At 35.3% G+C, this 24,894-nt stretch overlaps 1 protein-coding gene across 1 annotated transcript in view; it reads left to right on the plus strand.

The window, feature by feature from the left end:
- Nucleotides 1-9,175: 9,175 nt before the first annotated feature.
- LOC149421695 (troponin C, isoallergen Bla g 6.0101-like) overlaps nt 9,176-24,894 on the plus strand; it is a 29,781-nt gene continuing 14,062 nt past the window's right edge. The window contains exon 1 of the mRNA XM_089635021.1: nt 9,176-9,334. Within this exon, the coding sequence (XP_089491147.1) occupies nt 9,311-9,334 (24 nt within the window). The 5' untranslated portion in view covers nt 9,176-9,310. The remainder of the gene's footprint in view (nt 9,335-24,894) is intronic.

Raw genomic sequence — 24,894 nt, forward strand, 5'->3', positions numbered from 1 at the left:
TCTAAACAAATATCCTCTTTTCTACCAAGCCTTGCCTAAAATTGCCTCCCTTCCATTCAAGATCTCATCCCTTCTAAGTCTGAACTCGACTCAAATATTCATTATTATTTTGAAATTTGCCTATTTAAATAAAATTAATATTTAAATTCACCTTTCATTTATCCATAATTTTAAATGATGGCCAAGAACACCCTTGAACGGTGAAAGCCAGAAACAATAGAAAAAATACATATATTTCTGCGCTACTTTTTTAAAATCATTACACATTTTCTTCTTATTTTATACTGGTCGATGTTTCATTGAAAATCTTCAACGCTCTGTACAGACATAAATTCCGTGATTTTGACTTCTGTTCTGTGATTCTTTTTTCTCTGTGTTTACTTATCGATCTAAATTCGCGGTAAAAAGCAATGAAGTGTTTAAATTATACATTCTTATCGGATAATTCCACAGAGTAATGAATATTTTTTATTGTGTCGTTGGTGGATAAATCATATTATTGCAGAAACGTCACGATAAATCTTTTATGGATTTTTTAGGGGACTCTTCGGTATCTGATGTGAATTTCCGATGCATAGCAATTAATTTTTACTTTGAATTACTTGTTAAATTTTTACAACTGATTCGATAAGCTTATAACATCGTCAATTCAGCAATTGATAAAGATAAAATTACTGTAAAAAATAAGTGTCGATAGAGATCCTACTTAACAATTAATCTAGATAAAATACTGCTTTAGAAAAGACAAAAGGATTACATTTTTCTGTTTCAATCGTTTTCTTATCACTAGAAATAATAAACAATTTCAGACTTTATTTTTTGTCTAAGCGAAATGTTTATAAAACAAGGTTTTTTATGCATAGCACAAAGGATACCAAATATTATAAGCAATAATTAGTTAAATATCAATTCATATTGAAAATATATCCACGGTAAAATTAAATGCCGCCAACGGGAATTGAACCCGGACCTTCTGATGTCCGGTCAGGTGCTCTGGACCACTGAGCTACATCGGCTTATTTCCAAAATAATTCAATATGTACTGGTATTTCAATAAAAAAATACTGCTTATTATATTTTTTCACCAGGAAACAACCAAATTTATTTTTGATGGAAAGGCTTTGTTAGTACTAAGTTTCCCACTAGATGTTCTGTTCCCACTAGATGACATCGAGACATATTATATCTAAATTTGTTAGTGAAATGAAGAGCACCAGACCATGACCGGACATCAGAAGGTGCGGGTTCAATTTTCGTAGTCGGCATTTATTTTTACTCGGGAGATATTTTCAATTTGTATTGATATTACCGGCGATTTATTATTGAAATATTGAAGACAATATTAGTGATTTTTTAACGCAAATCTGAAACAGAAAAATCAGAAAAGGAAACGGTCACATCTGGGACTCGAACCCAGGACCCTTGTCTTTCCGGGACAATGCTCTACCAACTGCGCTAATGGGACCCTATCCTCATCGGTCACTTTTAACTGTATCATACTTCGAATAAGAACTACCAACGTTGTCTTCATTTTTTCACCGCACATTTTTACTGGCAACTATCTTTATGTATGATCGCAAGATTCAACCCGAACTAAATGCAATCCTAGACAGCGTCTTAAAGAGCATTATTGGTAGAGCATTGTCCCGGAAAGACAAGGGTCCTGGGTTCGAGTCCCAGATGTGACCGTTTCCTTTTCTGATTTTTCTGTTTCAGATTTGCGTTTAAAAATCACTTATATTGTCTTCAATATTTAAATATTATAATTTGAGGTTTTACTCAATAAGTTATTCCGAAAAATAATGATTTATTATTGCTTATAATAATTTATCAAATTATTTAAGTTTGCGCCACTCCCGGTACCTGTTTTCACTAAAAGGCCAACGACCGCAAGACAGCATTCTTACATTTTAAGGGTATTTCGGGCGACTAATTATTGCTTATAATAATTTAATTTCAAACGTCTTTGAAACATGCAAATCAGTTCAAAGAATATCGACAAAGCTCATAGAAGAGTCTACTGTGTTCCACATTTCCATCAACCGTGAATTAGTCCAGAACAAATAAATTCGTATTATAATCAGTAACTATTTATGTATACGAGTCGTCTTCAAAAAGACAAGCCTGAAATCAGCAAAGATTCGTCATACTTTTAGTTAACAATAATATCTTTGTCTTTCATTTTCAGTAGGTATCATCAATCAATTTATTTAAATAACTGTCTAAAAATAATAATTAGATGACCTTTTATCTGACATTAATGACGAAAAGTGATTTATGCAAGTTAAATATAATGGATTTTGTTAATCCAGCGGAAAATTTTCCGTAAATTTTTTTTGTGGAAATATTGGTGTGCGAATTCTTTCGACCATATAAACACAGAATCAAATCATGTTATGAGTTGACTTAAATCCAGAGATGTGCAAAATGGGTACCCAAAACCATTGGAAATGCAAAATGGAAATGGGTCAAAACTTTTCCATTTGAAAATGCAAAATGCAAAATGGTTTTTAGAAAAGCATTTCAAATGCAAAATGCAAAATACCTATTTTCAAAATGCATTGAAAATGCAAAATGGATTCTCGGGTCAAACAATTAAAATAATTATAGAATTTTTAAACAATTTTGTCATTTAATAATGGACATCAATGTAGAACAAACATATTACATGATGGTAAATCCAAAATCACCACGACTACAGATTATGAAACCACAAAAAATTTGCTCGGGACTAATGTTGCCAACGTAAAAACATAGAAACTGCTATCTAACATTTAATATTACAGCGTAATGACCTCATGTTCAGTATTTGAATCGGTATTTTTTGTAATGGTATCACTCAATTGCCAAGGCTCCTACCAGGGAGCAACTTGACAAATGTAAATTATCTCTCATAGCGAGGTTGAGGACCGACTGATATTTGGGGCTTGTGAAAAAAAGATGAGTGGAGATAGTAGGAAGAATGTTGCAATAAAGCATTTTAAATGGAAAATGCATTGAGAAAAGCATTTCCATTTGAAATGGATTTATTTGAAATAAAGCACATTTCTGCTTAAATCATTACCATCAAATTAACCCACAAAAATGGTCGCTCAATTTAAATTTAAATTAAGGAGTCGACAACATATTTATACAAACGTCTCACAAGTGGGACGGTTATATGAATATGTTAAAAATATGACGAATTCAAGAAAAAAATTAACACACATTTTTTTCCCTTTAAATAAATTGGAGAACAATAGGTACTCCTGCCGAATCACCACAAAATAAAATGCATGCTTCCTATCTTTAATTTTGTAGTTTGTTCTCAGTATTTCTAGCTTATTCATATTGTGGGTTGTGATCTCAAATACAAACTAAAGTATTTAAAAAAAATAACGATAAACCATTGTTCATAAGACAAGGTTAAAACAATTATAATAAGCAGTTATTGTTCATTGAAGTACTAGTACATATTAAATTATTTGGCGGGTTGGAAATAAGCCGACGTGGCTCAGTGGTTCAGAGCGTCTGACCGGACTTCAGAAGGCGCGGGTTCAATTCCCGTCGGCGACATTTATTTTTACTCGGGAGATATTTTCAATTTGTATTGATATTACCGGCGATTTATTATTGCTTATAATAATTTATCAAATTATTTAAGTTTGCGCCACTCCCGGTACCTGTTTTCACTAAAAGGCCAACGACCGCAAGACAGCATTCTTACATTTTAAGGGTAGGTCTTCAAGTTCTGGTTGATAACTTTAGAAATAGCAAATTTGTGACTTTACGGTCGTGACCAGCAGTGTCAAAAATCAGGGTGTGACTGTGACAATAGATTATTGATTTCAATTTTGACATTATTTTGGTGGATTAGAATTTGGATTTCTAAAAGAGATAAAAGAAGCATACGCCCACGTCTTTTACGAAATTTGAATTTCTACAAGATTGGTGTCAGTAAATTTTTCAAAAAATTGTACTAGTAAAGAGATACTGACAAAAAACCAAATTCAGTCGTGAAATTTACTTGTTTTTGTAAATTTATACACATTTCTACGATTTTGTAGCTCGTTACTTATTAGAAATATAAGAAAATTGCTTGCAAAAAAGTTGTTGATAATTTAAATAAATTCGTTAATTTATTTTACTCGAAATTTTCATTGAAAACGAGGTATTCGGGAAAAACTAGATTTTTTCAAAATGGTGGTGATATCACAGGTGCGCCAAAGTTGATAATTTGGATTTTACATCATGATACCGTCCATGAAACATATTTAAAAAAATTGAGATTACCGGAATAATTGCAATCGCGACCCCTTTTTTGCGCTAATTGTACTGGCTTATAACCTATAAGCCTATACATAATCTCGATCTGCGTCAAGCAAAAGGGTAATGAAAAGTGTCGTAAATCTATCGTGTTTAATCACGTTTCCCCACTCGGCAATCAGTGTAGGCACAGTTGAGGTTTGCGAACATTCCCATCAGTTAGTTGATGATTTAGTTCTGTCATCAACTCATTATGGAAAACAACAAATTAATTCATATTTGTTTGGTTCTTTATCTGCATAGCTAATGGAACCAATTGCGAAGATAAGGCTGATTTTATTATTGGAACAAGAGTTTGTGATTATGTCTGGGTATATTGATCACCGACATATGGCGACACGGTGAATCTAATTACCCTTCGACAGAATTTCGCACACATTTCCTTTATCATCATTCATTATCATTCTCGCTAAAAAATCAAGCACTCTGTCCTCGACATTACTGCGTTTGACAATGTCTTTAGCTAGGAACTTGATAGACCTCGATAAAAATTCTCAAGTCACTAAAATCACTTTCATTATCGTTTGAATTTACGGTGGGAGGTTTTTAAAATTGGTTTAGTCTGTGCAAATGGAGTTATAAAAGGAATGCGGATAAAAACTAAAACATTGACCTGTAACAAACTTGTGCAGAAGGAAAGGTGGGTGTTTGGGATAATACTTTTTACGTTTCCGGCAATGCTATAAGTAGTTTTAATTTTTTATTTACCTGTTTTGTGAGTTACAAATTCGAAGTAACAATTATTATTAAGTGATTTAAGTGATGTGCGTGATAAAAAGCATTCTTTTTATTACAATACGACTAAATTCAAGACTCGGATATCCTGGTAATCTTTCGACTTTTTGCATTACATCCACAACATTTATTTTTGTTGTGATTTTTAGTGACCACCATCATGATTCTTGAACAAAAAGCGCTATGGACTGCAAACCAGTTAATTTTAAATAAATTAATTTAATTTATTGATAACTCAGCTATGCTAACAAACATTTTGGATTCTTCAAATATTTAATTAAAGATAAATCTGATCTGGAACAAAATTTGCATGAGATAGACATGAGTGGCTTACATAAATTTATATACCTTTCAACGTCTCCAGCCAAATTATTCTCCAATATATTCCTACAAGCATCGTGTTGTTTTGTTCTTTGTTAGTTTTGTTCTATACAAATTCAAATGTGTGAATTTTATGTGTTTCACTAGATTTTTTCTGCTCAATAAAATTATGACGTTTATTTCAGATTTTCATTTCGCGGCGTCTCCTCAGAACAATGGAATCAGATTCTAGCGGGGGTAGTTTGTGTCTTCGGCTTCATCCTGATATTCGCCACCATGATGTACTTTACCCTCGAAGAATTTAGCGAAGACCGCAATTTAGAAGTCGGTAGCAAGAAACAGAACTCCACCAGTTTATTTGAAAGTCGAAAAGCCGACGCGTGCGTCGCGTCACCTTTAGGATTATGTTCGATAGTTTGCAGGGCGTTCGACGATTCGGATAATTTATCAGAAACTCTTGACGCCATATTCAAGGTGAGGAAAGTTTTCTTTTTCATAATTTTAATAATTTACTAACTAAATTTATATATTACTAAAGAGATAAACCGATAAAAGTGTGCTGTGCATTGTTGTGACCTTATGTGTGAAATATCAGTACTTCTCAAATATAAAACAGGTACCTTTGTTGTGCATTGGCGTGACCTCATGTGTGAAGTATCAGCCCTATAATAGGTTCCCCTTTTGAACCAATTTCATCACATCGATATTGGATCTCTGCAACTTAACATATTGTGTTGAAATCCAAAGTACGTGATTTTTAAAACGATTTATTAGCAGAATATTCAAATCTTGAAATCCCGTTGAAAAGTTTCCTGCTACAATCTTTTCGATAGGATTAATAGCTGCACATATTTGAAGCCATGAATGTTTTATAAGTTTCTTTTTAAAAATAAGAGTTTCATCTTAGAATAAAGAATGAGTTACGTCCATTATATTTGTAGTCTTGAAATAAATTTTAGATATCATCTCATAATTTCAGTGTTTAAAAATCATAAAAAATGTATATCTAAACATAATCCGCGGATAGGTATATTTTTTACTATTTGCTATGAATATGTATCAAAATCAAGTTTAATTATCCTTACGTTCCGTTAAAATCCCTCACTCCGATTTTCTACTGGATTGTTTTATACTTTCCCAATAGAACTTGAAAATCAACTTTGAAATTTGATGAATTGTTCAAATTCTGTGAAACAACCCGTCCTAAGAGATGTTCGAATTTTTATTGTAACATCGTATATGTTCTTTGAATCTTGTTGATTTAGCCCTTCCCGTCTATCCGATATAATCGTAAGTAGAGTTACAGTCGGCGTAGTCACATTTTAATTCACATGATTATGTTAAGTTAAGGATTTCTACTTTTTTAATTTTGCAGGCTTGTTCCTATATTATTATTGGTTCTAAAAGCTGTATTAAAACCAAAGTTTTTTTCAAGTTCTTTTGCTATTTTTACAGATTTTCGATCTATTTTAAATAAATCATTATTATATATGGTAATTATTCGGAATCTCTGGACAAGGATTATATGAAATATTTTTAAATAAAACCTTTTGATCAAAGGAATCTGACTGCATTTGGGATATTTTTAATTTTAGCATTTTAATTACGTAAATCAAAAAATCACTTTCGTTTTATGGGATGACAGCTGGAATGATTTCTGTTTTAAACATTTTCTTTTGTTGGTATTCCTGATACGAGTGGATAGATTTTTTACCATTTACTCTATGCAAATACTAGGTAAGTACTATTTTGGCCAAACTCAAATATAAAGATATTTTGGTATGTTACAGCGTGTACAGCGATTCCGAATATTTACCTTAAATGTTTTTGCTTACGCTTATTAAATATAATCTATTTTATTTAAGCGTATAAAGTATAAAGCCTCAATTTAAGTTACAGTCGTATTTACATTTCTCCTTTTCAAATAATCTTCTTTTTCTTTTTGAACGAATAATATGAAACCTCAATTCTATTCACTTTTATGGTTAATCTATAACGTTTACTTTATTACAGGAATCGTTACTAACAACTGATTGCGGAGACAAGATGGTCCTTAGTATGCAACTCACTAAATTCAAAAATAAAACTCTGTCAAAAGGCTGGATTTCCAATATTTCATTTTATTTGGTGCATTTGATAATATCGGGATCATCACTGACAAGTATTTCTGCGGGTGTATTTGACGAAGCAGCATTCAGAAAACTAAACAAGCTTGAGCTTAATGGGCTCACACTGACTGTGTTGCAGTCGGGTACATTTACAGGATTAAGCCAGATGAAAGACCTAACCATTTATAATAGCGATATATTGGGAATTGACCAAGACGTGTTTCAACCTTTGAGCTATAAACTGACAAATCTACAAATTGAAAACTCTGACATCGACCTACCACAGTTTACCGGTAACTCGGACTTAAAAAATGTGGAAGTAGCTCAATTTTATGATGTTCGTCCGATGGACGTCATTACTCCAGAATACTTTTCTGGTTTGGAAGGAGTAGTGTCATTGTACATATACAACAACCATATAAAAGAAATTCAGGAATTTGCATTTGGTCGCCAGTCAAGGTTGCAGCTTTTGCACATAAATTCAAATAGTATAAATACATTGTCCAGTAACATTTTTGATTCACTTGCTAAACTACCAACTATTTTCGTAGCTGACAATCCATGGAACTGTACATGTAAATTAAAATGGCTTCAGGATGTAATCAGAGAACAACAGAATAAAGAATTTCCCAAGTGTAGATTTCCAAACGAATATGATTCAATAAACATGATTGATGTTGATATTTGCCCGAATGGAGAAACTACAATACCATCGACGGAGTCTCCAACTATTGCTACTGACACCACACCGGAACCCGACTCCTCTATTTCCATTGCTCCTGAAGAAGATACAACTACAGTTTTTTCTAGTTCCACTGTTAGTACCACTCTAGAGACAGGCTCATCTATACAACCATCTATAGATGTTCAAATAACATGCAAGGAATTGGATAATATCGAACAATCCCTCTTGTTCTCTTCAAAACACAGACGGAGACTTCTATGGTTAAGAAGCAACGCGAACAACTTGGTGCTGCCGCAACAAAGCTTAAACTTTTCGATTGAAGACAATGAAAGCGGTATAGTGACTGTAACCATAGATTCCCGTCTCACACCATCAGACACATTGATATGGTTTATAGGAGCATCAGACTATGTCGGTGTACAAGAGCCGTCCTCAAACTCAATAGGGTGCTTTAAGAGTCTCGGAAAAGAGACAAAAATAACGCATCTGATTGCTGGGACAACATACACGTTTTGTTTATTAAAAGATGGAGAAAAGAGAGTATCCCCTCTGGATTGCCAAGCTCACGCCGTCAGTCTACCATGGCACCAAAAAGCCTGGATCTCCAATGAACACAGAGCTATCATCATAGGAATCACGATACCAGCTCTGATAGTGTGTTTACTCGGGGGTGCACTTCTGGTATATTTTATAATCAGAAAGAATCCGTCCCTCCTGCGGGGAAGTAAGAGGGTTGTGATGGTAAAGCATCGAGCGGCTGATGCAATCGTGATGCCACCTAACTTCAAAGAGGTTTGTGAGAAGAGAAAGGATGTTAAGCGGCCGCCAAAGAGTATGAGTCTAGCCAACAAAAGGAGTACTTTTAGGAGAAGTATATCGGAGACGAGCATTATCAGTACAAGGAGTGCAGCTGCGAGTTATGTGTCGGCCGTCGAGCCGACTCCAGTACAGCTGCTTCACTGGCGCCTGGAGCGGCTGCGGGGTTCCTCGCCGGGGGGCGAGCAACGGAGTCCTATGGCATACCTGAAACCCCCAGCTCCTTACAGTACATCCACTTCTCCTATTCCGCCAATGAGGCCACCAATAACTGACTTTATTCTGGAATCTGATAGTCTTTCAGGAATATCAGAGATTGACACGTAATTCAGGATTAGTGATGTATTTTGACGATATTTTAAAGGTGCATAATATGGTGTAAATCATCGCAAATATTCCATTAGTGTGAGATGTTAACCAACTTACATGATTGTGTTTGTGTACAACCTGTGAAGTGTAAACAAAAATATTCAGGCGGATTAGCGCAGTTGGTAGGGCACCGTCCCGGCAAGACGAAGGTCCTGTGTTCAAGTCCCAGATGCGCCCGTATTTTTTTCAAATTTTTTGTTTCCATATTTCCTTTGAGAATCGCTAAAAATATATACAATAATTAAAAAAAAATATTCAATTCATAATTATTTATTTCCAAAATTACCTCAGATTTTTTTAATTGTACCTATATATTTTATCACTTTAATGATCTTAATTTTTTTAATGGTGTGTATAATCAATAACGTTTTGTTTTCAAACATTAGTGTTAATTTCTTATTGGCACATTATATCTTAACATTGTTATTAATGAATTTAGCTTTTTGGACAACTTTAAAATTTCCTTGCATATTTTTGAAAGTCTTGTTACTGTTTATTAGTCATTTATTTGCGATTTTAAAATTTATATAAAAATGTCACTTTGAAATCAACAAATTATGTTGAAAACCAAAAACGTCTTACATAAAAAAAAAAATTATGTTGATGTTCTGAAATTATCCCTGAATAATCATAAAAAAAAATAACACATTAAGTAACTAGTCGATATTAAAAAAAAACTTGTTAGTATCTTGTACTACAGCGTTTTTTTCTAATTTGCTGTGGTCAACACAACAAGTTTGGTACCTTTTAATTGTCATGTTTGAAAAAAATCTTCAATAAAACAATACATAAAGTATATAATTGTGCGTTTCCGCAATTTTAACATTTTCTGGACACATTTTTCTGTCGTTTAGAACATGCAAAATCTTTAATTTTCGTATTTCAGTAACTCCGTATCATGCCATTTCTGTTATCTTTGGGGATGTTATGCCTTGAGGTTTAAAGACGATCTGTTAATTTTCAAGCTTATCCGAGAATTGGGCAAGTGCTCCCGATTACAATTTGCTGCTAAAGAAATCACAATTCTTCGGAGCATTCTCTATTTAAATACATTGACAACCATTTCATATAAAATAATTGTGATCTTATTTTGACAAAACTACGCAAAAAAACTATTACCATATTCATTCTGAATACCAAAGTTACAGTTTTTGTTTACAAATATGCTTCAAAACTGTATAAATATTTTTTTGAGTTGAAATTAAAATTCAACGATTTGGATTAAATGAAGGGCGTATCCGCAGGAATCCATTGCGAAAAAGTTGATAAAAGATGGGAATGCGCAAATGAAAATATGATTTGACGTGTGGTAATTTTCCTTTACTTCTGATCTTGACATGTTGACCGACATTCAGATGAACAATGCCAAGGGTGTGGAGCAGAAATACTTTGGTGTGGCTAATCCGTGGAAAAGGGTTGCCAAAACATACTACTATTTAAAAATAAATAAATAATATTTCAAATACACATCACGTAAAAAAATAATCTGGTATTTAAATATTTAATTTTTTTTTAATGACAAAAAATATTGTTTTTTGCCAGCCCTATTGCATATCGTTTGTGCATGAATACTAATATAGCCTATTGAACAGCTGTTTTGTCTCGCTTACAGTACGACAGTAGCAACTCACTTCAATGTTAGCGTGCAGCTTTTGGAAAACCACCATACTAAATGCATTATCACTAACTTAATAATACATCACAATATGTATTCACTACAGAATAGTAATAATAATAATGATAACATAGCATTTATATAGCACAGTTTAGTGTCATTTCACTTAAAGTGCGCTTTAAAACGGTAATTTAGTAATAATAATATTGGTAATGTTTTTAAAATTATTCCTGAGAATGTTTTTCAAAGCCTAATGAATGGTAAATTTACATATTATCTGAGTATAATTTTTGTTATTTCACAATTTCCTACCGAAGAAATAAAAAATATTTTAATCCAATTTTTGCCTTGTATTTTTTTGTGTGCCAAATCCTTTTAAATACATCTAATTGAATGTTTATTTTGTTTTCTCGATTGAATGAATGAATGAAGTGGAAATTAAGAGGAAACTACAAGCCAAAAATATGTACATTCTTGGTATGCCTTATATCGTCACAAATATAGGTAATATGCATTAAAATCGCTTGACAAACCGAGCCTAGAAACCCTCGATTTCAAGCATAAGTGGTTTTTATTTATTTTGTAAACGATTTTATAAGAAAGCAAAAAATGTTATCAAGAGAAACTGTCAGAGAAAATTTTTACTATTATGTTGTATTTTTTAAAGTTATTTCTTTTATGCGTTCATACGTTTCTAATGAAAAAATATTTTTGTGATAAATATGTATATATATATTTAGTAATTACATATTTTATTCGTATTCTACTAAGGAAAACGATAGGAAAGCCTTCAATTTATGCAAAGCATGTTTTTTTGTATTCATAATTTAAGTGGACCCACTCGACCGGTCAGTGGTTGAGTGGGCATAGCGCTTGGGTCTCACCCGAGCGTCGCGTGTTCGATTCCTCGGCTGGCTAAGTCCTCCATCACAACACAAGCAACATTTTCGGCTTTCTGTAATGGTAGTAGGAGATTTTCAAACATTGTTGGGTTATTCGTAACCCGGGAATGTTTGTCTTTCTTTTTTAAAAAAAAAAAAAAAAAAATCAATTCATTATAAAGATAAATCGAAAAAAGTGATTTAGCTTTAAATTTCGCCGATAGGCTCGCTGTCAATGACAATGCATTATACCATTTTTGCTGAAACTCACGCGCACACACGCGTACAAACACGCATTTCTGTGAAATTCGATAACATTATAAAATTTTACAGCAGTTAATATACGTAATTAATTTGGGTACCATCCAATTAGGATTTGGAGGAAAGTTAAATCTTCATTAAAAAATATATATATTAAATACATTTTAAAAGTTCACAGTAGTTAATAGATAGTACCTGGGGAGGATGATTCAATCCTCAGTCAAACCAAAAAACGATCTATTTTTAAATCCATCTATTAAAAACAATAGGTGTGTAATAGTAAAAACAGTTTTTATGGGTTGATTTTTTGTTTTTTTTTATCATATTAAAAACATGGAATTCTAATTAATATTGTTCTAACCTAACCTAACTTAACTCTTAAGTCTTATTATAACCTAACATTACTCAACATTTTAGCTGCATCAGGCAAAAATTTTATGCTTTGTCTCTTCAATGAAATATAGCAGTTTTACTCTCGTAAATTGTGGGTTTTAAAACGAAAGAATTAAAACTCACAAACACTAAGACAAGTTAATTACTATGTCGCCTGTGGAAAAAAATCCACATTGCGTTCCTCGGAACTTCGCATTACTTAAACACAAACAAAAAACATTTTATACGAGATAAAACATAATGATTAACATTTAACATAATATTTATGACAAAGAAAAAATTTTTTCTTCATATGAAGCGGTTACTTTGTGATGTGACATTATAATTTAAAATTAAACAGTAACTTTGTAAACATCACTTATGGGTAAATACTTAATGCCGACCGGGTTTCGCTACAACCGTAGCCTCATCAGGGCAGTATAATACTAAAAATCTAAAAATTAAATTAACATGTGTAGATATCACGGTAGGTGGACAGTCTGAGCTACAGTGGAAGAGGTAGGGATAGTTGGGAGATTGGGAGGCGAGTGTTCTTTGTCAATAGGGAACAATCTGAGTATAGGGTATTATCTGAGTATTATTTAGCCCTATACTCAGATTGTTCCCTATTGACAAAGAACACTCGCCTCCCAATCTCCCAACCATCCCTACCTCTTCCACTGTAGCTCAGACTGTCCACCTACCGTGATATCTACACATGTTAATTTAATTTTTAGATTTTTAGTATTATACTGCCCTGATGAGGCTACGGTTGTAGCGAAACCCGGTCGGCATTAAGTATTTACCCATAAGTGATGTTTACAAAGTTACTGTTTAATTTTAAAGAAAAAATTCTTTGCTATCGAGGAGCATTGAAAATGATGAAATGAAACACCAGAATCATCGTGATGTATTTTTGGGGAATTATGCCGTATTGCGCTACATCCTTTTAAGGCGGCGATACACATGCCTGTAAAATGGACCAGTAGCTTGCATGCAAGCTACTGGCATGTGCAAGCTACTGGCGCAATGAAAATACACATTAGTTAAACTTGCATGCCAGTTGCGTCCTTGCATGCCTGTATTTGCAAGACGTATACACATGCCAGTCACTAGACAGTACGTGTCTCAAATCACTCTGAGACTGAGTAGTCTCAAGCTTTTTGGCAATGGAAAACATTCGAAGTGAATTAAATATCATCGTATTGCAATTGGCAGTACAATGTGTGGCTAATTTAATGAGAGAAAAGGCCGCGGCGAACAACAGGTCAGCTACTGGCATGCCCGTACTTGTCACGACGTTCACACATGCCGGTTTCATAGCCCCCCTCGTCCCCTCCCTCAACTTGCATGCCAGTAAATCAAATGTTGTGCAATCTACTGGCAAGGCAGGTACAGGCATGCAAGTTAGCGTATACACATGATAGTAGCTGGCATGTGCAAGGAGCTGGCATGCAAGTGTGCCAGCTACAGGCATGTGTATTCCCGGCTTTAGATTGAGCAGACAATGTTACAGAGTCCATCATCAGGGCAGATGCGTAATGAAATATGTATTACATTTTATTTCATTTACTAAATCTCTCTAATTTGTCATCAAAAAATAAAATTATTTTGCAAAGAAAATAACATAATGATGGGGTCTTGCTTTAAATCATGCTACAAGAGATTTTTTAATGATTTGAATGTCAATTTTTATTGGCTGAAATAGTTAAAAAAGTAAATGTGTCAGGTCAGAACAATATAAATGGAACGATGGAAATAGATAGAGGTAAAATAAGAAAAATAAATACTATATATATGTATAAATCAATTAAATAACATAAATGTATAAAATAAAATAGCAACTGTAAATCAATCAATATGCAGTGTTTAATAAGGTGTGTTCATCTGAATTCACCTGCCAGGTAAATCTGTCCAAATTTAAAAAAACTAATACGCATTTCGATAAATAATTATTAATTTTAAAAAAATTATCGCTAGGCTGATATGATTTGTATTTTACTTTAATATTATTTACGTAAATAATAATTTGCGCAAAAATTTGTCAACTGACGCACCATTTTGACAGAACACCAATATGAATTTAGCACATAATTCGCGTTTGTTTGTAGGCAATGTAGACACTGCCAACCTAACAATAAAAAAACATGAAACACTATAGGAAGCTAGAAACGCAAAAATTTAAATAAAATTAATAATAATTGATTGTAAAACTAGCCAACAAATCTCCCATCGGATATGCACCTATATGTATAGAACAATCATTTAATCTTTGAAGGTACACCCACCCTGTCCCACCCCGGTATAGGTGACTTATGGTCACCCCTTCGGAGCTCTCGCATGAATCTAATTTTTTTGAATAAACGGCTCTACAATTTATATAAATGAAGCTAGGCCTTCAATGTCCCCGCATACGGTGTTATGAAGCGGTATGCGAGCGCTTACAAGTACTAAACTAAGGACAACACAGAAAAATAAACAACAAAACAATCAAGTTCAAGTGTCAGGCAGATAGTTAGTGGAGGGGACCCACACTCCAGTACCTGTAAACACATAAAAGTAAAGAAAACAATAGAGTGACGGGGGAGTTTTGCCGAACCACGACTGGCTGTCCTGTTGAGAAATTGGTGGTGGTTGGGGCGACTGGTGCAGGTCAGGACTTCCACACCCCTTAGCCGACCACCCGGTGGTGCCCTGAAGATAAGTATTGGAAAAAGAGGGATAAAACCCTAAAGAACCTAGGGGAAAGAAGCGTCAGGAGGTCGGAGGCAGGGTGGAGGTTACCCCAGCCCGCACAGTCACCCCTCTGACCACCAACGCTCATCAGGGGTGGCGCAGGTGATTGGCGGAGTCCCCAGTAAGAAAGAATAATAAGAAGCTCCAGTCGTGCATGCGGGGACGAGGCCCGTTATCCAACCCCTAATGGGGAAAATAAACAAAACAAAACAGACAACGGAGTTCAGTTCTCGCCTGTAAACTCGTTGCTGTTACTAAAAAAAAGAAAAGAAAACCGGAAAAAATACATGCAAAAAGAAGAGAAAATAAGAGGAAAAATGAAAAAACAATAATCAATCCAAAAAGTGCCAGATAAGGGCAACGGTAAATAAGTAAAAACAAAAGTAAAGGTGTAAAAATAAGATCTGCATGGTCTGTAGAGAGGACAGTAAGTATTGAATAAGAATAATAAGTAAGAGAGATAATTAGTAAACACAAATATATAAGAGTGCTTACAGTGTCTGTAAAAAGAAAAACAGTGTGTTATCCTTAGACAGGGAAAAAGAAACATATGAAAAGAAAACAGAAAATAAGAATTAAAATTAAGTTAGTTAAAAAAAAACAAAAAACAAAATATAAACGAATGGAAATCATCTGCAACAGCTGGTACAGTAAGAAAAAGAAATAAGATAAGAATAGTAAAATAAGAAAAACTGAATAGCATATACAATAATGAAAGAGTTGTAAAAGAATAAGTCATGGAGCAGGAGCAGTACACCGGGGGTTCTCATTTAATCTGAATTAATAATACAAATTAATTGTACCTTATGAACTGTGAATATAATAAAAGGAGCAACAAAACATACAGTGCAGTTTTGAAGGGCCATACATCCCGTGCGGTGTGGGTAGGAACCTGGGAGGAATCTCACTGTGTTGTAGGGTCGAGCCGTTTTCAGACGTTACCATGGTTTGGTCCGAAAAACACCGGGGCTTCGCCGTCCACACGTTTCTTGAAAATAGCCGTTCTTTTGTCGCCACCCTGCGGGCCTTCTGGCTACAATTTGAGACTTCTTCCAGTGGGGCTACATGAAGGAAAATGTTTTTAAAAATCGGCTCCATACCTTGGAAGAGCTCAAGGATCGAATTCTATTGAAAATCTTCGCTATACCTGTCGAGACGTGCCAAAAAGCGGCTGAAAACTTCAGAAATCGCTTTCATCAATGTGTCGCTGCTGGGAGACATCATCTTTATAATGTCACATTCAGAATTAGATGCATATAACGGTATTATTTTCCGAATAAAATAAAATAAACTCCATTTCTGTAAGTTCCCCCGTTTTTTTAAATGCCCTTCTGTTTTGCGCACCCTGTATAATACAATATTACTTTATAATCATTCATTATGTATCGCTCTTTTTGTAGATACGCTAATAAAACAATAAATGCGATATCTGGGGAAACGATTTTCAGATTCAATCTACAGTTGATCTCACTGGTTTATACAGATCAGATAACCACACGGGATAAGCTCAGATATTAACATGAATATATTATACTTATTTACCTATGCAGGTACCTAGCTCCACCGTCATAACGTAACTACTAATTAATATTACACAATCCTTTTTCAATATTATGATGTATGACGTAGGCAAGAAGATAAACAATTATAATTATTATCATCAGATTGCTTTTGGAAAAGTTGTGGTCAAACCATATTGAGAAAGGTTTTACAATTACATAATTAATAAACGAACTCCACTTTTTTACATTAACTCCACACAGGAAGCCTTTTTTTCCCTTAGGGCCTATGTCATATCTGGGGATTGTCTGTGGAGAACTTTTTTGAAGGGAGGAAGGAATGAACATGGGTCTTGAAGAGACCCATATTATAGGAATGATGAAACACACAGGCAGGCAAAACGTTCCACAGCTGAGCTGTTGAACTCAAGAACGAGTCGTTGAGGCGACCCGTTCTCATGTGACAAATGTCAACCGTGTACAAATGTTGAACGCGCGTTCGGCGTGTTTCCCGATTATACACCGGACCGATGGGATCAATGACGCTAGTTCCTCGGAGCATCTTCCATTGTAATGCCGGTAGTACAAGGACTGCATACTTTCCTGACGCCCGTGGTCAAAAGATTGCAATCCACCTGTTAAGATAGGGGAATCTATCAAACGGACTGCCCGTTTGTTCAGGAATTTCGGGGCTCCGGACCAGAGGTGGCTGCTAAACTCAACAGTGCGGTGCACTAGCGATTTATGCGACACCCACGTTATGCAACTTTAAATATAAAAGTCGAGAAATACCTATGATGGTGTATTCATGCAACAAAATAAATTCATCCTCGATGGCGTGGAGGGAAATTTTGGATTTTAAGGATTTTGCTTTGATAGTGACCAACTTAATTTTTTTCCCAACATTTTTTTTACACATATTTATACATATTTTTAGAATAAAACATTACATACGTATAAAAGGTAATAAAGTTAAGTTAAGATAACCCACAAAGGCACTGCCTGTGCGTGGGTAAAAAAATACTAATAAAATAAGAATAGAAATAAACTAAATAAATTACAAAAATACAACATCGAGCAAGTTGTATTGTAAATTTTAAAGTTATGGTATAGTAATGTAATATTTTTTCATTTATTTTTATATGAAAGGTACTTGTATCTTTAAAATTCACCTTGATTATCGATTTATTTGAAATGATTGTATCTACTGTGCCTATATCGAAGCGCATTGTTAGATTAGCAACGGTCAACTGCATTTCCAAGTGCAACGTGCCAAATTACTTGCACTCTATAAAAGCGGCATATGCAAAGCTTGTCTACAAAGGTCTATTCTAGGAATAGAAATGAATACGGTGACACGTGGTAGAATACAATTTTTTTTATTTCGTCTAGTTATTCTGACACTGCATTAGATTTGGAAGACGCGAGATCGTTTTATTTAGTGCATTAAAAATTGTCTTACTTTTCATAAAAATGGAATATAGTTAAGAGAAGGTTATAATAACATATATCAATAATAATAACAATTAAATTTAGCCCAATGCTTTTTCTTCTGCATGGGTTCCATATAATTTTACTTTTGATTACTGTTACACTGAATTATTATGTACGTATTATCACAGGATTGCAAAAAAAAAAAAATATATATATATATATATATATATATATATATATTGTCCTCTTCCCGTATTATGTTGATCCAGTAAGAAGTTGTTAGACTAAGTTGATCCACCTTAAACACCATATAACTTGGCTATTATGGAATACATCTGAATGAATTGACAACAGTGGTACAATACTTATCAATGTTGCCAGTTTGCCAGAAAAAACATTTGATATACTGTTAGTAAAATTTTCAAAATTTGTATGGAAATCGGATGCATAATTTATGTTGATCTACCCAAATTGGCATACTTATGTTGATCTCATATATATTGATCTATTCCCGTAGTATGTTGATCTACCCAAATTGGCATACTTATGTATGTTGATCTCATATATATTGATCTATTCCCGTAGTATGTTGATCCAGGTAAGAAGTTATTAGACAAAGTTGATCTGTGTCCCTATATATGGTTTTACTAAATGAACCAATCAAGGGGCAATCGGTGGACTGTTCATCACAAGGTTTTATGTGATTCCGTAATCTTTTGTGATATTGAACTAAAAGTATTAGTCTCTAGAGTCGAATATCGCATGAAATGACTGTGAAATGGTACTGTTTCAAATCAAAATGACGTGTGTTGCTTGAATTGTTTATAAGAAATGTATGCGTATTTAGATCGAAACGAAAATTTCGCAAAAACAAATCCATAAAAAAATCATAACTTAGCAGGGGTACACGGGTTCATAGGGTGAGGTTTGTCTAGGTCCTGGCGGCGGATGCGTTTGCCCATCTACTGCGTGGCGGGCCGGATCGAAAGAAACTGGTGGAGGGATACCTTTCGACCATAAAAATCCAAAATGGCGGCAAAAGGAATAATGTTATGTAGGAAATTTTGAACCTGTATCTTTTACCATCTCTCCTGATTACGCTTCGTGACTTAGTAGGGGAGGCCGGGTTCTTGGTTATAATGGGTAGTTAATGGATGATTGGACGCGGTTGGAGCTAACTAAAAACTGTCCAAAGAAGCGAAGCTTGCAGTCCACAATGGAGTGCTGGTACCTACCCTAATATACGGAAGTGAGGAATGGAACTGGCAGAAGAAGGCTGAAAGTAGACTGAATACTGTAGAAATGAGATCCCTGAGGCATATGTACGGTAAAATCATGTATGACAAAATGTGCGTATGCTGTGTCTATTCTACAGATATTTTATTAGAGCCTGTTAAAAGGAGCTAGCAGCATTGATCCCCGGTGCACCGTGCACGTGCTTGATACTCGACGGACCGAGCGGAATACACGTTCACAGTTAAGTTGATGTTATCTATACATATATGAACGGGTCGTTTCTCCGACTCGTTTTACCGTAAGTCGGCTCGCATGTGGAACGAGCTATCAATATAATCCGGGCCTCTTTAAGACCCGCATTAATAAATTCATTCCTACAGCCCCTACCTTAACCCGCCTCATAAAGCTGCCCAACCGGTTGGCGACATAGTTTCTATGTATTTAACGTGTAAAGACAGGGGCGCTCTAGTGAGAGGTGTCACATAAAAAAATCATACCGCCGAATTTGAATATGGAGACTTACAAAAACTTCCGTCTGGAGCCAGTGAGACTATGGCATCCTCAAAGGAGACCTCAAAGGAGATGACGAGGAGGAAGGTGGGAGAGTACCTGGCTATTCAGATATAACCAAACACTAATTGTAAAATAGTGCAAATTAATTTTAATAAAATTTATTTGAACCCGCGACCTACGGATTGCTAGTCGAGAGCCACCTCAAGTAGTTTGATATGTTTGGTGACTTAGCAGGAGTGCCCGGGTTTATGGGGTGAGGTTTGTTCGGTTCTTGGCGGCGGATGCGCTTGCCTACCAAATGCGTGGTGGGCCGGATCGATTAATCCTCTTTCAACGCATCGCCTTGCAACGCAGTAGGAGAGTTGGAATCTTATGTTTATCACTCGAACACACTGACCCCCAGAATACTACCCACCCATCCATTCCTATTTCCTTCCCAGAACTCACTGACCTTCCTTTCTTTCAAAATACCCCCAACACAGCATTCACAAAGATGACATAGGCCTTGAGGGTTACGATTTTCCTTAGGGCCTCCTGTGTGGAGACGATGTAAAAAAATACAAAAATAAACAACTATCTCGCTAAAACGTTGGCGGTGACTAATGGTAGGTGTATTGGTTATCTAATATATTGGCTCCCGGGGCGGCGGTACACATAATTGTAATAATTCTCGAGGGCTCTGATGTACAGACATTGTGGCTCCTGTTGATTGACGAACATATACTAAAACATCGTTGGTTGGAATCGGTGCTTGAAATGACTTTAGCCATGTTTAGTAAAAAACAAATTGGAATAAATTTTTCAGCAATTTCAATTTAAAATTTGAAAAATTAAATTCTCACCAATCTAATCACCGCAATTTTAATAGGCACATATTATGGATATTACGCTTTGTTTCAACTTAATCATTACAAGAAACTTACGTCGGGAGAGATGGTAAAAGATACATTAAAATAAAATTTTATTCAATCAATGTTCAAAATTTCTCTTATAAAATGACTAAGACAAATCTCACCCCATGAACCCGGGCACCCCTGCTAAGTCACGAAACGTAGTAAATGATGCATTAAAGTTACATTTTTGTTTAATTAAGTTCAAAAGATTTTTTAAGCATGGATTTGACGTTTTTGAAAGTTCCATTTCAATGTAAATACGCGTGAGGCAGTCTATCCTCTTTAAGTACAGAGTCATTTTCATAGAATATGGATGTTCTAACGGAATCTAAAAAGTACCACAACGCGCGCGAAATTGGCGGTTACAAGTTACAACACATGCAAGCGGTCAAGTTTGTCAGAAATATATAGATCAACAAAATAAATCGTGTAAAATGTATATGCGACCGAAAAATGGGCGTGGCTTACAGCAAAATCTCGATGACACAAGTTGATCTGTAGGGATTTACATATGTATGCCAGCTTGGGTAGTGGATCAACATATCCGGGGTGGATCAACAAATGCAAACGGATCAACATATACCTGGCGTACCGTCGCCCGAGATCAACATAGTACGAGAGATAAATAAATAAATCAAAAACGGCTTAGGAGTTTATACTGCCGATTGCTTAGTGTAAAGTGGATTAAAATAATATTTTCGCACTTACCGAAAGAGTTATTATAATTAAGGTTAAAGATTTTAGATCTTATTGCAGTTGCATTTGAGTATTTGCGTTTGAACTTTAGAGGTAGAATAAAAGAAAATTTTATCCTTATACCTTATCAGAGTCCTCTCAACGATTTGTTGTTTTTATTTAAAAAGCTAAGCTATGTTTCATTGCTTTTCTTGGAAAATAAAAAAAAATTACCGTAATAATTACTAAATTTATTTTTGTAATAAGCCACCTAAATAAAATTGTTTAGAAATCTTTATAACGTGACTACATGCTTTAAACTAGCACATAAAATCACGGGTTAGTAGTGGAGGCGATATTTCATGCTTAATATCTCGTAAAAACGTGACTAGTTATTATAACGCGAATTAATTGTATTTTAAAAAGTGGAACCATTTTTTCGCTTTGTCTTTCATCAAAAATCAATGTGGATAGAATTCTCGACAACTTTCTTGTCAAAACTATTATATTTATAGTTAGGTACTTCATGGGTTGTGTACGGGACGTGATTGCCTGCACAAGAAAATACTGTAAATAATAAGCACCGGCACACATCAGTCCTCAACCTGGGTAATGATTTAAGTAAAACACCGTGAGGTGTTCTATCCAAACCATCATAAAAGAAAGACGATTCGAATTAAAATGCACATTTTAATTACAAGTATTGTATTGGTATACATAACGTACAAAGGGGTGTAGCTTATAGGTACTTCCTATTTTTTACAGCCAGCCCAATTCACAAGAAATAGTTATATGTATTTCAGTACAACTGGGATTTAAAACACAGATAAAAAACTGATATAACCGGAATCTTTTCAGCGATAATTTCAGATTGGAGCACATTGTGCATCATCGCGCCATACGATACAGTAAATGGCGTGGGCGACTGCTGCAGCAGTGGTCAGTTCAATTGGTAGCCAGCAGGAATCGGCCAGCTTCTAGGTTGTCAGCATCAATGACTAATTCAGTCGGTCGCCAGGAAGAATTAGCCAGCCTCTAGGTTTTCAGCATCAATGGCCAATTCAGTTGGTAGCCAGGAAGAATTGGCCGGCTTCTAGGTTTTCAGCATCAATGGCTAATTCAGCTGGTAGCCAGGAAGAATTGGCCAGCCTCTAAGTTTTCAGCATCAATGGCTAATTTAGTCGGTAGCCAGGAAGAATTGGCCGGCTTCTAGGGCTTCAGCATCAATGGCTAATTCAGTTGGTAGCCAGGAAGAATTGGCCAGCCTCTAGGTTTTCAGCATCAATGGCCAATTCAGTTGGTAGCCAGGAAGAATTGGCCGGCCTCTAAGTTTTCAGCATCAATGGCTAATTTAGTCGGTAGCCAGGAAGAATTGGCCGGCTTCTAGGGCTTCAGCATCAATGGCTAATTCAGTTGGTAGCCAGGAAGAATTGGCCAGCCTCTAGGTTTTCAGCATCAATGGCCAATTCAGTTGGTAGCCAGGAAGAATTGGCCGGCTTCTAGGGCTTCAGCATCAATGGCTAATTCAGTTGGTAGCCAGGAAGAATTGGCCGGCTTCTAGGTTTTCAGCATCAATGGCTAATTCAGCTGGTAGCCAGGAAGAATTGGCCAGCCTCTAAGTTTTCAGCATCAATGGCTAATTTAGTCGGTAGCCAGGAAGAATTGGCCGGCTTCTAGGTTTTCAACATCAATGGCCAATTCAGTTGGTAGCCAGGAAGAATTGGTCAGCCTCTAGGTTATTAGCATCAATGCAGCATAGATTGCCCAGCCTCTAGGTGATCACTGGCAGTGGGCAGTTCAGTCAGTAGCCAGTAGGTATTCGTCAGCCTTAAGGTTGTCAGCATAAATGCAGCAGGGATTGGCCAGCCTCTAGGTGATCACCGGCAGTGGGCAGTTCAGTCGGTAGCCAGCAGGTATTCGTCAGCCTTTAGGTTGTCAGCATCGGTGGCTGGTTCAGTCGGTAGCCAGGAGGAATTCATCAGCCTCTAGGTTGTCAGCATCAATGCAACAGGGATTGGCCAGCCTCTAGGTGATCACCGGCAGTGGGCAGTTCATTCGTTTGATTATAAGAACCGGCACACAGAGACGCCCCATTATTGTAATGATGACAATGCGCCTGGCTCAGCTGATAGAGTGCCGGCCGTAAACAGCTCGTTAGAAATAGTTGTAATCTTTAAAATGATTGTGCCATGATGGAGGAACAGAAGCGACCACAGATTTCAATTATAATTAATTTATAATTGAAATCTATGAATTTATAATTGTAATTAACAGATCGCGTTTTAACTGGAGGTGTTCCGTCCACTCGTGTTAATTTTTGAAATTTGACTGCCGGAAATTGTGGTGTTTTTAGCTATTTATAATTTCTCTAGCAAGCTCTCTTGTAACGTTAATATCTTTACCATAACTTGTTTACGTTTCAGACGCAGATGTTTTTAGGTGAGAATAATAATTTCGCACAGCGACTGGTTTGTCAATATTTTGATTTTTCTCCGGCTTGATTCGCCTAGTAACCGATTATTTTGGTGCATTTTCAACTCGTAAATTTTATAATATATAATGCAATAAATTCGTGTTTTCATGTTCGATACAGGTTGTCTGAATTCTCCAAACAAACACTTCCAATTTTGAAAATGATTTCACACTAAATTATTCCAAGCAAAAGTTCTAATAATTCTTTGAACAAGAGTTACAAACAGAGCCACAAGGGAAAACAGTTATTTTTTAATTGGCTTGTGTAAAAACCAGCACAAAAATAATTCATTAACCACCACTTCTTGAAATAAGGATTAAATGAATTTGTAACTTTGAAGCGGGCCATAGATTTCCAAATTTAAAGACCATGGAGGGTGGAAAAACGAAACGTGGAATGTGGAGAGGGCGTTACCGTCACCTTTTCTGTAATTTGTCAATAAATCAATCTCTTTAGCATTGTAATATCACCATTTAATCCGCGTAAATGAAATCTGCTTACAAATTACAAGTCCTTTTTACAATGGCGCGCAAATTGTTGAAAAACTTAACTTTAAATTCCAAATCAAAAGTTCGGCTTCTTTCCTACTTTTGGTTACATTATTTAGTGAGGCATTTTTATTAAAATGTGGTTTAATTTACCCACCTTACTCATTTTTGGCGTCGAAATGCAAACCGATTTAAAGGTGGTTCGATTTACAATTGTTTAACGAACATTCAGGTCCTGCGCAGAAAAGCCCCACAATAGACTGCGCTACAAACCGTTGCCAAACTTTAGCAAACTACTTTACTGCGCCGGGTTTTGTTATTTCAATATGTGCTCTTCAGTGATAAACTTACAATTGACGTCGTAGTTTATTCGGTGACCGAATAACTCATCGAAATAACAATTCAACTTACCATTAAAAAGTTAAATAAAGTCATGAACAGAGAGAAAACAAAAACTAGTTTACATAGGTTATTTAGGT

This window comes from Hesperophylax consimilis, chromosome 8 (assembly GCF_061612785.1).
Source record: "Hesperophylax consimilis isolate HC1 chromosome 8, BYU_Hcon_1.0, whole genome shotgun sequence".
Classification (NCBI taxonomy): Eukaryota; Metazoa; Arthropoda; class Insecta; order Trichoptera; family Limnephilidae; genus Hesperophylax; species Hesperophylax consimilis.